At 44.3% G+C, this 19,475-nt stretch overlaps 1 protein-coding gene across 1 annotated transcript in view; it reads right to left on the reverse strand.

The window, feature by feature from the left end:
• The window catches only part of PROM1 (prominin 1), a 50,952-nt gene extending 40,680 nt beyond the window's left edge, over positions 1–10,272 (reverse strand). The window contains exon 1 of the mRNA XM_063309735.1: positions 9,949–10,272. Within this exon, the coding sequence (XP_063165805.1) occupies positions 9,949–10,171 (223 nt within the window). The 5' untranslated portion in view covers positions 10,172–10,272. The remainder of the gene's footprint in view (positions 1–9,948) is intronic.
• Between the last annotated feature and the right edge of the window lie 9,203 nt (positions 10,273–19,475).

Raw genomic sequence — 19,475 nt, forward strand, 5'->3', positions numbered from 1 at the left:
TTGTATCCTTGTTACCTATGATTAAACTGCCACTTATCTGTTCACTTATTATTGCATGTCATATCTCACCTTTTTATTCATTCCAGCCCTCAAGGTGACTTACAAAAGAATGTATGAGTATCAGAATACGATTAAAATCTAAACAAAAACAAAATCTGTCATGAACATAATTAACAGTTAAAAGCCTGGAGAAAGAGAGATGCTTGTGCTATCTTCCCAAATGCCAGGAGCCTGGCAGCCAAACACAGGCCGCTAGGGAGGGTGTTCCACAGCCTGGGAGCCGTGCAGGAGACATCCTGTTCCCCGTACCACAGCACCAAATCTGTGGCGGTGGTGGCTGCTTCCAAGAGCCTTTCCTGCTGATCGAAGTAGCTGAGTAATTCCACAGTGAGAGAGATGCTGTAGTCAAGCCACTACACCATCACCGTCAATGAAACATCTCAAATTGTGCTTAGTAAGCAATTCCAGAATCTTACTTCTTCCTTACCAACGGCACCTCCCTCTTATCTAGATTTATTGTCAGCTTGTCCTTCTTCATCCAGCCCATTATGAAGATAAGACAGCATTCAAGGATTGCTTCCTTGGAACTGGAAGGTAGGGAATGTGGAGCTGAGAACTGTCACCAAACTGGAATGGACCTCCCATTCTGTAGTTAGGAATGAACTCTCCCAAAGGTTGAACAGCCTACAAGAAAAGTCAGAATCCTGTGGAACTGTGGCCCCCACAGCACCACCTTCTTGGCATGTCCTAATAGAAAGGACCAGAACCATTGCAAAACAGTGTCCCAATGCCCAACTCTTCCAAATGGCCAGGAAGGAGGCTGTTGTTAACAGCATCAAAAGCAGCCTAGAGGTCTAAGAGAAATCGTAGAGTTGCCCTCTCCCATTCTAGTTTCTGGCTAGGTCATCTACAAAGGCATCCATAGTAGCCTGGGTACCTTTTCCCGGAAGAAGCCCTCATTGAAATGGGCCCAGAAATTCAGCTTCATCCAGATAACTCTGAAGCTGCAAGGCCACCTTCCCAATCATGTTACCCAGAATGGAATATTCAAGATTACTATAATTAGTAAGATCTTCTGAGTCAAGAAAAGGCTTTTTCAATGGAACTGTTATGACTGCCTCCTTCAAGGAAGCAGGGGACATATCCTGCACTCAGGGAGGCACCGATCACCTCCCTTCACCATGAGCAGCTGGGAAGGAAGCAGGATGCATGCGCAGCAGAATGCAGTAGTAAAAATAGAAATGTGAAATGGATTGTGTGTGGTGGGTTCAAGATTCTGAAAGTCTCCAAAGTGTCTTTTTTTGGAAAAACATGTTTCCTGGGGTTAAGAAAAAAAATTGCAGAGTGGAGTTTGAACGTCTTCTCTGCTAAGCTACTGTTCTTCTAGCAAGGTGTTTATTACACAAGGATACCTCTCAGAAATCCATTTACAATCTGTTTGCATAAGCAGAATCAGAATGGGGTGCTGTTGGCTTGAGTATAAGATCAGAGATACTCTAAACTGGCCAAGGAATTAAATTACCTCTACTCTGTTGCTAGTGAAAACGCAGGAGCTGTTTGCCATGACTCGTAATCCAGGACTCTGACTCAGCCTATGCTTTATCGCAGAGGCTAAAAGAGGATTACCTTCCAAAGCGTATTTGCAGGACTGAGTGCCTTAATGTTCTTCTCAGCCTCTCTTGCCATCGTCAATGATGCCGTTGCCATCTGTTTTATCAGACACGCCCCTGACAGGGATATAGCAACTCTCGGCACATTAACCTTTGTTTTGGAAAAATGCTGGAGTCTGCGTCACGTAAGTTATCTACTGAATTTCAAAGATCCGCTCCACGTTCAAGTATGCCACAGGCAAATCTGGGCCTTTGGAAACAAAACAGAAATGCAACCTCACACACCACCCACAAACTGGAGAGATAAGCCCGAGAAAATGAAGGCTTGGGGAGAATCTCTCTAATCACTAAGCACCAGCATGAAATTGGAACAGGATTCACCCCCCAGGAGAGTTTTATGCTGGTAGATGGAGGTAAAGAAGAAGTGCGAGTTCTCTGAAGGCATGTGTCTTCTGACAGGAAATCAGGCATCACTCAAGAAGCTTCTTCAGACCAGGTGGCCCTTGACTTTGAGGCCATTTACCTGAACTGCCTGCTCCAAGATTCTTCATTCCAAGATCCTTCTCAAGCAACTTTCGTTTGCATTAGGGGGTAAAATGTGATGGTTACGGTTCAAGATTAAAACTATGGAGAGCCAGGTTCACACCAACCATCAACCATAGAAACTCAGTGGTGACTTTACTGTAGGCTAATCAGTCAGATCTTTGTTATTATAAAGTATCAATTATAAATATTTCTAATCTGAACCATTCTCTAGCATTGTTTTAAAAGAGCATGCGCCTTCTATAGCTGAGTATAAACAAGCAGGTACTTCTTTATCACATTTATCAAATCTTGCTAGATCTCAAAAAGGAATAGGATTTGGGGTGTCATGTTCAAAGGTGTAACGAATAGGTTAATTTTTCCTTTGTCACCAGATACCAGAGCTTTTATCTAAGAATACAACTCCCTGCCTCCAGTTTTTGGTGATCATCATTCCAGCTGCCACCCTATAAATCAACAGTTCCTTAGACTTTACTTTCTGGAGATACTAAGCTCCTGAAGTTTCTAATCCTTGGAGGTAGTCACTACAGATGAAATATTTGTTCCTCTCTCACTGCAGTTACAAAACAGCCTCCTTTGACCTTGAATAGGATATTCAGATCTTTTTAGCTTGAAAACAACCTGTTCATTCCCTAAAATTATCTATCTATCTGTCTGTCTGTCTGTCTGTCTGTCATATTTCTCCACTATCCATCTTGTATTGTGACGACTCTGGGTGGTTTACAAGTGGATATAATGAATATAATGAATAAAAGGTTCATTATAACATATAAAAATACACAGATATAAAAATATAAAATATAAATATAAAATCCAAGACGGTCTTAGTGAAATTTTCCAGGGCCACATCACAGTACCAACCACCCCCATGATCGACTATCCCCGCTCGCCCCAAACGAGGTGGCATAGCCAGGTCTTAACTCCCTTTCTTTAAATAACAGTTTTGAACTCAAAAGCAGGTCAAACCCAAACATTTCATCCCAAAATAAAGCACACTATGCCCCAGATGCTTGTGGCAACTATCCTAAGTTAAATGACAGGGCACAATATATTTAAAAATTAACCAATGCAACAAGCCTGAAGGCAAAATGCTCTTTTGCACGACAGCACCTCTCGGTGGAGTCAAGAGGAAGGCAGTGCCAGAAATTTCAAAGCGGTTATTGCTGCCCGGCAATGATTCAGTTCATGCAGGGCTTTTTTTTAAAGTTTCAGTGTTTCCATTTAAAAGTTCTGACTTCTGAAACAACAGAGCAGTGCATTTGGACCAGATTGTTTGTGCAATGCAGGCAACAGCTAAAAGATACTAATTTGTCATAGATAATAAAGCACAATATAATATAATTTATTATAACCAGGTCACCTTATTTGGTAAGTAGGGAAACAAGCTCGTTGCAAAGCAAAGCTGTAGCATCTCCCCAATTTACTTGAATAGCTGTGGTCCATGTGCAGCCACCAAAAACTTTCCTGGATAGTAAAGATGGCAAACAACAAGAATGCAATGCTTTGTTTGGGTGCATACCCACCATCCCAGGAAACACAAAGGCAAAACACAAAGGTATCCTGGGGTGGGAAAGAAAAACTTGGGGGATACAGACAAGGAGAACCAGGCCAGTTTTCTTTCTAGTAAAGAATATACATAGCTCAGGGTTGAGCTATTGGTGTTCTCTGAGCTTGATTGTTTTCTTCCAGATGTTTCATTACCAGTGATGACATCACCTAGCCTGGTGACGAGACAACCAAGCTCAGAGAACACCAAGAACCCAACAGTTTTCCTTCTAGACTTGGGACTTCTGGTGTCTTGGGATTTATGGTGCCCATCATGGCAACTTTTTTGTGAATAAGCAAGGAGACAGCAAACAAAAATCTCATGACTTCCAATGGAGTCCACCAGCCTGCAAAGGTCCCCCTCCCCGATTTACAAATGCACCATTGCAGACTCACATGCACATGTGCGTACACACACACACACACACAAATGCACTTTGGCCATTCTTGGATGCAAAAAAGCTCTGTCTGAAGATATCTGAATTATGGCAGGTTACACATGTAACACACATGATTCACACGACATGTGTAACTGACATGATATTAACGTCCTTGAAACTTCTTTCTTTGGTAGTGGTTGCTTTCAAATGTAAGGACTGGATAGAGGGAAAACCATGCTTTCAAACGAGTAAGTGTTGACTTTAATGGGAAGGCAAACACTCCTTAGTGTTTCCCCATTCCCTTGCTAAATAAGGAAGATAAAAGCTTAATTTTAAAGAACAGATGCAACAAATGAGAAGCTCCTGAAAAGTTCTCTGCAGTCACTGTTTCCCAAAACATGGCTAACTCAACTAAGATGCTTGCATCCTCATTAACCTGCCTTATTATGGCTCACTTGAGCTCTTCTTCAAGGTCACCATCTGGTGGGGATTTGCAACAGATTAAGAGAAGAGTTCAACCAAGGGTGCTCTCAAGGCGGACGTGACCCACTTTCTAACATCTTACAGTTCTTACAATTCTCAAGTTAAGAGTTCATTTCCTCGGCATGATCAGTCAGGCTTCTTCTTAAAAAGAGCCCAAGAAACAGAACCTCTAGATCCTTCATTTGATTGAGGTGATCAACCAAGTCTAATTATACTTCCCCTAGAGGAGGCAATTCTTGAAAAATCAGCCTCCCAATGGGCTGCAGGATGAATTTGAGGGGTCCTGAGAGGATGAAAAAAAGGGGGTAATGGGGCAAATTGCTATGATTTGCACCCAGAAAGACCTGAAATTTGGCCATTTGCTGTTTTAAATTTGGTCCACAGGTCTTCCTCCATCCTTGCCCAAAAAGGCTGGGGAAGTTTCTACCCACTCTTGTCACCAGGCCCAAGTGGCCCACTTTATCACCTTCATTTGTGGCTCCAACTGGTTATTTATTCATTTATCAAATTTGTCACCGCCCATTTCCTCCCACCAAAGGGACTCTGGGTGGTAATGTCTGGAATTCAGCACTGCCAGGTTGAATTGCAGGAGGGACATTAAAAACCACTTGGAAACTGCCTTTAATTAAAACATCAAGTGCCCACTCAAAAAACTTTTTTGTTCCTGAGTTTTTAAAAAGTAGATGTTTCAGTGTTTTCTCCTGTTGCTTATCAGTGGCATTTTGCATGTTATCATTCTGCTTCTACTTACTGAAAACTGGTTAAAAAATACTGGTATATGCATATGCCGATACAGGTCACAGTTTTGCATAATATATACAAATGTAATAAAAATAAAATGCTAGCACTGCAGAGCTTAAGAACAAAGCTCTTCTTTCCTTGTGACTTCTGTTAAGCTATGATCACATCAAAGGTGAGCTTATGAGACAATGACTCACCAAAGAATGAAGGAATACTATAAAAAAGGACAACTGGCCGTTCTGATGTTAATTTTAAGCCAACAACACTGGTTGCTAATTGGAAAACATCATGACAATCTTTAAAGCCCAGAATGGGCTGGTATCAGGTCATCTGAAGACCATCTGCTCAGGTTCCTTCTATGGATGCTGGGTTTACCTACTCAAAGAGACTTACTCCCACTAAGTAGGTAATAAATTGGTTTTTAAAACTGAATTCTATTACAACGTTTGTTGTTATAGAAAATGTTATCAATCTTTTGCTCTTTCCTTTTTCTCTTCCCCCATATCTTATTTTCTTTCTTTCTTTTTTTGTATAGTTCTATTAAAGCAGTAAAAAGTTTAAAACGAATTTTAAAAAAGAATTCTAGCCTTAGTTGCATAAAACCAAACCACTTTAAGAGACATTACATGCTACAGTAGTACTATATATAGCAGCAGTTTCCTACCAAGAAAATTTACAAAACAAGTTTGCATAATTTAAATACTACAGATAGCAGACAAAGTTAATAGTGAATGAGTCTGTATGACAGTGACTCTCGGTTTCTAATATTTTTCCATTTTAAGTTCACTCCATCCCTTTTATCATTATTTTAAAGTCTATGCAAATATGATCACACACATGTTCACATTTTGGACAGAGAAGATAGGTGGTTTGAGAGAGGGGTTAAGGAATCTATTCATGCCAAAGTGGAAGTAGAGGCGGAGGCCTCAGACACAACTTGTCCCCCATTTTTCATGCTGCTCTTTCATTAGTCCCCAGGAAGATTAAGACCACTTCACAAGTTTACCAGGAAGGCCACTCTTAACAATCCACTTGGGGATGAAGAGGGATTTAGGAGTAAGACATCCCAAAGGCAATCCACACCTCCATGGCACAATTAACAGCCATTCAGGTGTAGGGACAATGCAGCTGGCCTGCAAGACATATATGGGGTCCCCTCACCAACCTTTGCCCAGACTGAAGAAGCTGCTTGGACAAGCAGCGAAAACATTTCAACCAGAAAGAAAGAAATCCAGTTGCCATGGCTCAACCTACAGACAATTCCACCTGGATGACTGAGAACCTTCATCGACATGATCATACACACTTTTGAGTACATTACTTAACCTATCCATGCCTGTGGTCAAACTTCCTTCTGCACACCCTTTTGCCAATAATCTGCCATAATGCTTTTTGGATCATCTTTCTCCATTGAAATAGATTTGTGTGCACTTCCCCTAGTGACCCCTTACAACCATGAATGTACATTTTGAATGGCTTATCTTCCAAAACATCTGGATGACTGAAGTTCAGATGTTTGATTTAGAGAGGAGAATTAAGTGTTTTTAATTATTGTTAGATGCCCTGAGTCATGAATTTGGGATGGGTGGTTATATAAATTCAGAAAATAAATAAAGGGGTTAGGAAAAGGAAATGGCGGTAACAAATTGATAAAATCAGTACTGTTTCCTTCATCATGGACAACCAAGAAGGAAAAAAACCAACATATGGGGGAAAAAAACACATATGGGTAAATGAGATTATGGGTTAGCCAATCAAGTGATATTACCCAAATCCCCATAATCCATTTGCTTGAGGAGTTGAAAGTAATGCCAGACCCTGCCTAAAAGAAGGGGGGGAAAGTATTCCAGGGAAGTCTATCGCAGAACATTTATTAACAGCAAGTCTCAATCATTACCCTCTTCACACAACACACCCTGAACTCACTGAACTAACAATAGCCCAATGCCCAAGAGACTGTCCTTTCATGCTTCAGACTCAGATCTGAATTTTTTGGATTCTCTTCTTATTCACAGCAATCAAAGGATGAATTTGATGACTCAAAAAAAGCCAGAGTTGAAAAAACTCGAAGTACCTATCAGTTTACTGTACTTTAGCAACTCATGGGGCTAAAGAGGACAAGTTAACCCACTCTTTCACGATTCACTGAGAAGGTGAGGCTCAGGTGCAAACGATGCTTTCTGTGGGACCCTGCAAGTCTGCCAAGCAGAAGAACAGATGGGAAACAGCAACTTAGCAGCTCTGAAACACATCCAGGATGCTTAGGGGGACTAACAGATGGGGAAATATCTTGCTGACCTTAACTTCAGGCCCTGCTTTTCTGAGACAACCTCTGGGTCCTGGTACCTGAACTTTAGAAGCTCTGATCCATCCATCCATCCATCCATCCATCCATCCATCCATCCATCCAAGTAAGTTACATGGCCACCCATCTATCCAATGAAACAAGACCCCTATAAAAATCTCAGTTACAAACAACATTTACACACAGACATGCCAGAGCTCCAATAAATTAACATCTTGGCCCTAATGCACATTAAAGTCATGTATCTGTCCTACTGTAAGCCTACCTGCTCTGAAGACCCTCCCAAACTTTGAAATGTCTTCCCCAGGGATGCCTGCCACGCCCCTGCTCTAGTCTTTTTAGCACCAGGGAAATATCTTTTCATTTGCCTCTGGTTTTTCAGTTCTAGGTAGGTAAATCAGTTTTATGGCTCAACAACTCCAGGTATTATTTACCATTCTGCCCCTTATTTCTAACACTGCAAGCTGCTCAAGACATACAAAGATTTAGAAAGCTGCTATGCAAATAAGTAATATCTGAAACTTTATGTTTAATTGCACTGTTTTACAGTTAAGCAGATAAACAAAATAAAAACCAAAGTTAAGCCAAGTTGTAAATTAAAAGAAGTTCTCTGAATTACTGTAATAGAAAACAGAAGGGAACTTGATTTATGCAGAAAGAACTTGATCTCTTCGTATAAAGAAATGGGCCTAAGCTAGGGCTTATTATTTATTATAAGGCTTTTGAAGAATCTCTGAATGTCAAAAAGGAAAATTTTCTAGGGGGAAAAGAGGGGTGGGTGGGCTTCTCTGGACTACTGGCTGTTAAATCGGGAAGAACTCTTATCCTTCACATCATCCTTGGGTCACCACATCAATCCCACATCTACTCATCTGCAACAAATCAAGAGTGGGTCAAAATGGCAATGCATGTAAAAACAGGGTGGGCCTTTAATCATGCGTTCATGACCACCATTCTGACTTTTCTGTTACCTTACCCTGGGGAAGCCCCTGGTGCAAACTCCACCTTTACATACTGACATCCTGATGTCTCTTACAGCTACATAAGGGTGCAGTTTATGTCACGATGGACATTTCCTCTCTCAACCCTTTTGTGGACCCCGCTGTTAGCTTCTGATTGCTGGGCAATTAATTCTGTTAATCATGATCCTCTCCTATTGAAAACTATGGAAACGTACAGCTACCGCTTTAAAGAAGTAACTAACGATATTTTCATTACAGTTCTTAAGCTACCCACAGACATATGGATCCTCTTATGCGATTAAACGCATGCCAAATTGACCATATCTCTTTCAGTGTAGAATGGCATAAACAGATTATATAACTATTTTAGCATCAATCCTAGAATACGTAGTCAGGAATCTTTTGATAACAGGTTAGGAGCAACAATGAATGTACAATACGGCATATTCAGCATTGAAGTCGGATACTCTTCCAGGCTCAAGAACACTACATTTGGCTGCCAACTGCTGATATGTCAGAGGTTAATCTGTGAAACTACCCCGTACAGTGAGCTGAAACATTGACAAGCGTACTGTTAGTCCTACAAGGTGGAACAGACTAAAAACCCAATGCCATGTGGGGCAGGACTACTTTGATTGTTACAACTAAAGTACCAGAATCTTGCAAGTCAGAATATGCTTCCCCCCTCCCTCCCTTTACCTTCATGTGAACTAGGGAGGGGCTCGTCTTGAGATGTTTTCTCACGTTACTTTCTCAGCCAGGGCTCAAGCCCCTCTTATCTGACCCTTGTCTTGGTATCGGGCTCTTCCTCCTGTCCTTCAAGGCCATGTCCTCTACACCTACCTATTGAGAGACATGGCACCCCCCCCCCTTTTGATGGAGCATCCATGTGACATCATTTCCAAATTCCTCACTTTTGGAATGCTCTGGAGTCCCCAATTACAATTCTACCTGATAAGACAGAAGCAGGAGGTGGAAAGAGAGAGTAAGATTTTCCAGAAATCAGATCTTCCGAAGAAGAACAAGCTATTACAGAAAAGGGATGTATCCAGGTGAAACTTTTGATGCACAACTATCTTGGCTTAAAAGACAATTTTTTGTCCCAGGGGGAAATGCCAAGTGACTTGTTCTTCTAAAACTTTTCCCCACTTCTCTCCTTTCTTGCGATTTAGGAAAACACGCACACACGCACACACAACCCCAAAGCCATTCACAACAAAAAGAAAATCACTCCACTCTTCTGTTGGTTTGGCCCAGTGAGTTAGGTTTCTCTCAAAACATAAACCCAAGCTGCCCTGCCCTGCAAAACTGCCGTCTCAGATAGGATCTCCGGGACGGCATATTTTTCGAAGCCGAATTAATATTTAATTTACACCTACCTTGAGGGAAGTAATTTGGCTGAATTAAGCAGAGGAAAGCGTGGACAACGTGGAACAGAATCCCTATTGTTCCAGGCTCATAGTAAGCGTTGGTGTCGTACGTCTTGCTGGGAACATACCCGAAATCCAGACTTTCAGAAGGCGGTTGGGGCAAAGGCTGTCGCTCAGAAATTGTTCTCCCACAGAGCAGTAACAGAAGTAATAAATAAACTTCTCCAGCCATGGCTGACGAAACTCATGGGCTGAGGGAGAAGGGAGGCGAAGAACTGTGTGTGTCTGCTGTGCTGGGCACACACTTCAAACCGCTCCTCTTGGTGCTCTTCATACGAATCCGGCTAATAGAGAGAGAAAAGAGCTGTCTAGCAAAGGTCATCTCCCCCCTGGAAATCAGCAGATCCCCCCCTGCCCAGAATGGATAGAATATCCTGTGACATTTTAGATATCTGATATCTTATGGGAAAGCCATATCGGAAAAGATCTGTGTCCATTATATCAGTCCTTTTATTACAAAGGAAGGAAGGAAGGAAGGAACCACCACTAGGTTCTTGCAGAACAGCTAAAATTTAGGGCAAATTTTCCACCGTTAATGTTTCTTTCGTCATTAAAAATGAGGTCTCGGATTGACCATTCATCAACCTTGGATCTCCATTTATAGATGCAACATTTGCCATTTTAACATGAGGATGGCGGAATCTGTGCCTTCCTTCTTTCTCTCTGAGTCTCCATGGTGCACTGCAATGCAGCTGAAAAATCAGTGCAATGGACTGTGGATTTCTGAGCAGAATTTCCAAACTGGGGTAAAGTCTCCTACAAGTCAAACTTGACAACTTCAAGGACAGGATGATGTAGTTTTCATGGCAACCCACCCCAAGTCAAGAGTTTCTGGAGGCAGTTGGTACAGTGATGTGGCATCACCTTCTTCTGGAATATCTTTTCAACTTCCCTGTCAGTCTCCCATTCAAATACCAACCAGAGTTGACCCTGCTTAGCTTCCAAATCCAGAGAAGGGCTTGAGGCCACTGACACCTGCTGAGAGGCAGAAAGTGATGATCCCCATAGGCACACACGTGTTTTATTGCATTGCACTATGTTTACTAGGCTACACCTTAAAATGGAACATGTTGATAAATTCTCCCAGATTATTTCAACAATGATTTATCAGATTCAAAATTCAGGCAATTGATATCTACTGACCTCACTTTTGGAGTTGCTAACAGCCAAGCTGGTATCATTTCCCCTGAAAAGACATTTCAGTCACGTTATTTCGCCCCAGGCTGATGAATCCAAGTATGTCCTAAAATGAGACCTGCCAGAACAATGAGAGATTAGATACTACACTTGATTTTAGCCAAAAGGCCTAGAAGCAAAAAGTTAGAGTGAATAGCCACCGTGCTTTTAAATAATAGTGTGGTTATGTTCACATAGGGGGACGCGGTGGCGCTGCGGGTTAAACCGCTGAGCTGTCGATCGGAAGGTCGGCGGTTCGAAACCGCGCGGCGGGGTGAGCTCCCGTTGCTCGTCCCAGCTCCTGCACACCAAGCAGTTCGAAAACATGCAAATGTGAGTAGATTAATTGGTACCGCTTCGGCGGGAAGGTAACGGCATTCCGTGAGTCATGCTGGCCACATGACCCGGAAGTGTCCTATGGACAACGCCGGCTCCAAGGCTTTGAAACGGAGATGAGCACCGCCCCCTAGAGTCGGACACGATTGGACTTTACGTCAAGGGAAACCTTTACCTTTACCTTTACCTATGTTCACATAACATGCTAAACCATGACTTAGCTATGGTTTATTGAATAGATTACTACTGGCTGGTTCATACAATGCATTAAGATTTATAGTATATTATACTAACTGCCATCAATGTTATACCACATCTAACATTTATTTATTTATTTTCTATCCCACCTTTATTATTTTTATAAATAACTCCAGGTGGGGAACATACCTAATACTCCTTCCTCCTCCTCTTTTCCGCACAACAGCAACCCTGTGAGTTGGGCTGAGAGAGAGGGACTGGCCCAAGGTCACCCAGCCACCTTTCATGCCTAAGGCGGGACTAGAACTCACAGACTCCTGGTTTCTAGCCCGGTGCCTTAACCACTAGACCAGACTGGCTCTTTATGGATTTAATCCCTTGTGTGCAAATCATAATGGGTAGTTTGCACAATCCCAGTAAACCACAGTTGTAAATTGTTGCATAAAATAACTGCAATTTGATCCATGGATTTGAAGAAACAAGAGGGAAGGTCTACCAACTGTATGAGATGGCATGAGAACAACAAAATGGGGATTCAAATCAGTGATCTTATCCTGCAGGCCTTAAAGTTCACCTCTGTTTTGTATTTAGGTTCCCATGAAAGTCTGATTTGCTTCCCGGAAAATAGATAGGTTTCATAACTTGATCACAGCCATTACGACAGTCCTTTCATAAATGAACACACACCCAGCAATCATTTTGTGAGGATGCCCATAACACTCTCAACAATCTCCAGTCCGTGCCATCAGTCCCTAAATCTGGATTCCACCCTCATTCCTAACTTTATCCCTTCTAGCAACCCTGTTTGTTTCACGCCTTCATGTAGATGTTCAAAGCCTTGTTTGTCAGCAGTAAGATGTTTTCAAAAGGAAGCGAAATTGCTTTCCATATGAAATACAAAATTAATCTGCTCAGGGTGTTCACTACAAAACATCAGCACAAAGAACTGAAGAATGGTAATGTTGAGATTTAAATAAATCTCAACATTTAAAATTCATTTAAAATATAAAAACTCTACTTATCCAGCTTCTCCAGTATTTGGTAGTAAAGTTTCTAAGCCATTAAATGAATTTTCAATATTTCTCCAAGCCAGAAAGAAAGAGGAAAAGGAAAAAAGAAACCTATAAAGAAATTACGGAAAATAGTATTTAATTCGTACAACCAGTGAATACAGAGGAAGGAGTCCTTATGCCCAATCAAAAATTGGAATCGCTTCTATTGAGATATAATTAGATTAGAAATAAGGCAATACTATATTACAATAGCTACTATAGCTATAAAAATGGAAGGAAATTGGCTCTGGAAATGGTGATTTTTCACAAGATGTTCCATCAATATATAACGTTCTTCAATCTGCCATTTATTAGATGTACCATTTAAATGGCATTAGGTAGCTATTTCATTGGTCCCCTTCTTTACTGAGTTTTAAAGTGGTAGGAAAACACACTGGGGTTACACTGTCTGGCCACAGAGAATGATGGGAACTTGAAACTTGCAACTTCATTTTTCATCCTGTGGCTGCAGAAGTGGATAGTGGAATAGTTCATGGTGATAACACCCAACCCAGCACCCAACCTATACAAAACATATCCAATAGGACTTAAAATAATAACAACAGGATGCTCTGAATTCCCTTTGGTGAACAACAGAAGCAATGGTTGAACATGCTTTTCGTATCATGGCCTGCCTGCATTAACAGCGACAGAAGCAGGTGATAAGCAACAGGATTACTTCAGCCTGTCCGTAAATAGCTCTCCTATTTACACATGAATGTCCTCTCCTCCACTTTGACAAGGAGCCAAGAACACCCTGAGACATGGAGGGTGACAATGCTTACGGTTGCAGAGGAACTCCACTGCTGGAGCTGGACCTCATCCTGCTGCTGGAGATGGCACTGCATCTGACATGTCAGTCTCCAACTCCAGACAGTAGCTAATCCCTTCTCCTCTGCAAGGAAGAGGTCCTCTGCTAGGAGAGACTGTTCTTTCTGACAATGCTTCCTTTCTCTCTTGGGTCCCACAGGCTTGCCAGCACATAGGGGGTTTCAGTACTCAAGACTTCAGGTGAAACACCAATCGTATGGTCTGCCAAAAGTTTGTCTTCCTTAGAATTCCACTTCTCCTGGTGGCATCCATGGCTTCTTCTAAAAAATGGCTGTGGGCATCTTCTCACTCAACTTTGTCTTCTTGGCATCCAAGACACACAAGGTATCATAGCATGACTCAAGTTTCAACAGCCTAAAGGGTGAACTTGCATCTTTGCCACTTTGTAGCTACTTAAAACAAGAAGTTTCACAGCACTGTAGCATCCTGTGGCATCATGCCTTGGGGTAGTGAAAGGGGACCTTACTTCTTGTTGAGCATCTTTGATGGAAGGGTCTTGAAGTCTTACAGCATCTCTCCAATGATTCCAGAAGACTAATGCCAATTCTTGTGCAAGTGTGCTCGGCCCCTTCAAACCAAGAACATCTCACCCAACTTGTGAGGAGGAGAACACAACTTGTGTTGATTATGTTTGTGTTGTCCCATTATACAGTGCCAGCAATAGTCCACTCACTCAGTTTATATTTCCTATTAATTCCCCCCAATTTTTAGGCGGAAGGAAGTAAAGAAAAAATGAAATGGGATTAAAAAGCAAAGAGAAATGGGATCTCTCCCTTTTTCTCTGCTTAATTCTTAAAACAGCATTTAAACTGCTTTACTAAAACTAGACAGCATTACCAACCACATGGATGAGGTGGGGGGAAGTTTTTCTGGAGTAGGCCACAGTTAATTTTCCAATAAATCTCAAACACCAAATCTCAAACACTACTTGTCTTTTTCCGCAAAGCAGAAGTCCAAAATCTCTGCTTCCCAGCACACAAATGGATCCTGAATTCACTGTATTATGGCCTAATATTTTCTCCACATCTAGAAGAATGGTGGGTCACCAGAGTCATAGTCTGTTGTTTCCATTTTGTCCCAAACTGGTTATGTTTTCTCCTACCATATTTGGCACATTCCTCACTGAAGATGATCATAGTAAGACTCCATGTTTAAGGCAGCATCATGTAGAAACATGGAATTGTTAATTCCTGAGTTTGCAACAGTTGTAAGTAACAGTTTTTATACCAGAGTGTTTTAATGCTATTTTAACTTGTATTAATGAAACAGGGTTTACATATTTTTAAAATGGTTTATGTCTTTGCTGTCTTCCAGCTGAGCAATCAAGTTCTAGTGAAAACCCTCTTTAGAAGAAAGCACACAAGGATAACTTTTCCAAAAAGGATGCCATAAAACTGAAAATTGATGTTTTAAAATTATGAGATGCCCCATAATTAGCCAATTCAAGCAGAGTACAGAAAGCAAAAGAATGAAGACCCTAAAATCAACTCCAGAAGAAGGACACTCTGCCATTTCCACGCAAAAAGCTGGTTTGCATTTCAGCCTGTTACCAACACGGCAGCATTATAATTTTGCTAACTGGAATAAAATCAGTTGTTATTTATAAAAGCTTCCCTTGAACAACAACATGCAGAAGGAAACAAAAAATTATTAAGCAACATTACGACATCCCCTGAATATATCAAAGGACGATGCAAAACCTAAGATAGCTTCTAAGACACTAGGGAGGCACACAGACTTTAAAAATAAGGCGAACTATCCGTTGTTTTGCCCTTCTGTTGGAAAACCTATCTTCCTGCTTCAGTTTAGTCCTGTCCAGAGTCACAACTAGCTGTGGTATTTACACCACGGTCCTACATTCCACACCTGCCTCTCTGCCCTGTCAGACCTGCCCGCTCAACTCCAGATTCCCAGCCATCCCACTCTCATGCAAGCCAACAGTGTAGGTAAGAGATAGGGCAAGGATGAACTAAGCTTCTGAACGGGCATTTTGCATTTAAATTACAGAACACAATGTGATTTTATGCCCCGAGCAAGCCTGGCTTCTTGGAAAATCAATCAGGCAGAAAGGAGATGGAAAATTATTCATCAACCAGTTACTCAATCACACCTTTTAAAACCATTAAGCAGAGATCTCAATAGAAAGTCTGCAATCAGCAGATATATTTTATGAAAGAATGAAAATAATAAATGCCAGGGTTAAGCAAGCCCACCACTGTGACATCACTACATTCTGGACCACTTAAAGCTTCTGACTACCCCATGTAGAGCACGTTGCAACAGTCAAGCCGCAAGGTGACAAGGGCATGAATAATTGTCTGGAGGGCCATCTGATCCTGGAAGGGACGCCACTGGAGCACCTGGTGGACCTGTGCAAGGACCCTTTTGGCCATAGCTGCCACCTGCTGGGAGACCAAGACTGGGGAAGTGCAACCCCATCCAAGAGTAAAGATCTCCACTCAGTTTTGGTAGGACTGAGTCAGAGTTGGTTCCTCCCAATCCAAGCCCACTCAGCCTTCAGACACTGGAACAGAACCTCGACAGCCGCCCTTGGCTGGCCTGGGGTCAACAGATATAATTGGGTATCATCAGCGTACTGACGATACCATATCACAAACCTGTGAATGACCTCATCGAGAGGTTTCACGTAGAGCGATGTCTCCCGCCGCCCCCAACAGCCAACACCAACTGCAACCAGCCCTGAAGGAGAGCCACCCATAAAACGGTGCCACCAACTCCCAATCCCCAGAGCTGATCCAGAAGGACATTATAATCAAAAAACTCACTGAATGATCAAGAAGCACAAGGATGATTGCACCACCTCCATCCTGGCTCTACCACAGGCCATGACTATGTACTGAATCCTGGCCTGAAACTCAACTGAAAGGGGTCTAGATAATCCGCTTCCTCCTGGACCCTCTGCAGCTCGACCACCTTCCCAACCACCTTCTCTAAAAAGGGAAGGTTGAGACATTGGCCAATCCCACTTCCTGGACCCAACCATGGGTCTCCTCCCTGGCCACTTAACCATCCAGGAACAATCCTAGGCCCAAAAGGTGGCTGAACAAACAGCACAGACAACCCAGTCCACTTCCTCAGGAGTCACTGGCTCAAACTCATCCTAGATCCCACCACCAGATTTGTTTTCTCAACAACAACCTTGTGAAGTAGGCTAGATTGAGAGACGGGGGTATTTCCAGTTCTGCACCTTCCCACCTAGCCCACACTGCTCTGCAATTCAAGAATTCTCTAGACCAGTGTTTCTCCGCCTTGGCAGCTTGAAGATGTGTGGACTTCAACTCCCAGAATTCCCCAGCCAGCATTGCTGGCTGAGGAATTCTGGGAGTTGAAGCCCACACATCTTCAAGCTGCCAAGGCAGAGAAACTCTGCTGTAGACAAATTTGTATGCAGCTGTGAGCACCGGAGCATTTACATCTCAATACCTGATGCATTCACACCTTGCGCCTACCCAGGTCGAGGACAGAACTGGCGGCCCATTTGCACATTCACAGTAAGCTGATTAGGGTTAACTCTGGTTTGGTCAGATTTTCTCGTGGCTTCATAGCTTTTGCAAACCCAGCCCATTTGACAAATCTATGGTACAACGTGATGCGCAGAACCAGAAAGAGGGTTAATTTTATAGCTAGGTTAAACGTCTCCTGGGAACGCAGCTCTCCCCTGAAAGGCGAGCACAGGAGGCGAATCGGGTATTTCTAACCATGGAATTCCCGCAGACCCGAATTCAGCCCTCCAGGACTTTTGCCACACAATTTTACAGGACATTAATTGGGAGGGCGGGGGTGCGTGCGTGCAAATGATCAACTCGTGTCCCCCCCCCCCCGCTTCCTTAAAAAATTCTTGCGCTCCTTTCAGAGCCAAGCACCCGCACAACTCGGCTGGACCAGCCAAGCCCAACAGCCTTTCCCCAAAGGGGGCAGGGGGGGTCCCGGGCTGCATCTCCCCGCGGGGCTCCCCCGTTCCCGTTGCCCCCGCCGCGCCGAGGAGAGCAACGCCCCGCCGAAGCCAGCCCCCGCGCAGGAGCCGCTCGCGCCGTCTCGCGCTCCCCGGCGAGCGGCTCTGCAACCCAGCGCCCGCGGGACCCTGTGGCCGTCCCCCCGAGAGGAGCGCTTCCTCGCGAGTGACGCCGCGGAGCCCCCCGGGCAGACGCAGCTCGGAGCGCGCCCGTCGCCGGACCCTTCCTGCCGCAGAGCCCCGGCGCGCCTTCTCCGGGAGCGGGGCCGGAGCCCCCTGTGGCACTCACCCGCCCGCTGGCCCCGGCAGCAGCAGCAGCAGCCGCTCGGCTCGGCTCGGCTCGGCGTGCAGCGGCAGCAGCAGCTGCTGGGCGGCCGTTCAGCCGCGCGCGCTCCCGCTCCTCCCCAGCCGGCTCCTTATTGCGCGCCGGCCCCGCGGGGAGCGCGCCTGGGAAAAGCGGGCGGGAGGGGAGGGGAGGGGAGGGGAGGGGAGGGGAGGGAGCGGGACTCCGGCTCAGTCGGGGCGGCCGCCACCGGACTCGCCGCCGCCCCCCCCGGAGTGGGCGCGAGCGCCGGCCCAGGCCCCGAGCCCCAGGCGGCTGAGCGGACGGGGCCCGGGGCGGTGGGGTGCAGCCGGAGGGGGGAGGCTCCCAAGGGGCGGGCGGAGGCGGAGATGCCAGCGGGCACAGCGGGATGCGCTTCTGGCGGGCCCCGCAGGGCTGGGCTGAGGATGAAACCCTGATTAAACTGCGGCTTAGTGGGATGCGAGGACCTGGCTCACCCCCAGCCAGGATGCTGGAACCCCAGGGGTGCTCTTCTGTTCACACACACACACACACCCACACCCATTAATCGGAGGAGCACCGCCTCTGCTTCCTGCGTGCATGGAGCCAACTTCGGTCCATGCCCGACTGGACCAGTTGATTCCTGGATCCGAAGGAAGTCCCCGAAGGGCATCAGTCCAAGATCTAGAGAAGAGCTTCTGCAAACTCTTTCCCGTAGTAGGACTGTGTGTCTTCCAGCATCTCCTGAAGCAAAGAAAGGGGATTTAAGGTGGAACAGGGATTCACACCTTCTGGGCCCCTGGGATAGTTGGAATTTGGAGGGGGCCTTCACAAAATGGCTGCAAAATGGTAGATGCCCTTGCAGAACCCACTTGAGGAGGAGGAGGAGGAGGAGGCTGAAGGCTGCTGGTTTCTTTGCAACAGGCCAACCTCCTGTTTATCTTTATGAAAAGATGTTTTGAAAAATAGGCAAAAAACTCTGATGAAGGGAAAGGAGATACTTATAGGCATAGCCAGGTATCAAATTGGGGACCCGGAAGGTGGAGATCTCTCCATCTCTTCTCAGGATTTTTCCTTGTATTGCAGCCCTTTCTATATTTTGACAGGTTATCAAATATCTAAGGACTTCTCCGCATATGCTTAAAATGTTTTCGAACATGCTTTTCAAATGTCAACACTGGATGGAACTAACGAGTTTTCCGTTTTGTGTATCATGCAGTAAATTCACCTGTGAGATATCAGGAGTTGTACCTGTTCATTGGGTGAATTCTGAGTGGAATCCAGTGCCGTATGAGGTGCAAAACTGAAAGATGGAGGGTTTTCAAGAAATCTACAAGCAGAACATTTCAAAAAGATCTTCGCCTGCCCTGATGTTGCCTTGGCCCTGTCAAAATAAGGAGGAAAAGGCCGCCATAACACGGATGCAGCTAAGGGTGACTTGTCGTCTCAGTTGTGGGTATGAGGTGAAGGTCATGGCATGAGGATAGGGAAAGAAAAGGGAGGGGCAGGGCCAGCTTGTGTTGGGGGGGTGAATTCTGGGAGTTGAAGTCCACACATCTTCAAGTTGCCACGGTTGAGAAACACTGCTGTAGGAATAACTAGGGTTTAAGAACAAGTCTGAGCAGCA

This window comes from Candoia aspera, chromosome 8 (genome assembly GCF_035149785.1).
Source record: "Candoia aspera isolate rCanAsp1 chromosome 8, rCanAsp1.hap2, whole genome shotgun sequence".
In the NCBI taxonomy this organism is placed as follows: Eukaryota; Metazoa; Chordata; class Lepidosauria; order Squamata; family Boidae; genus Candoia; species Candoia aspera.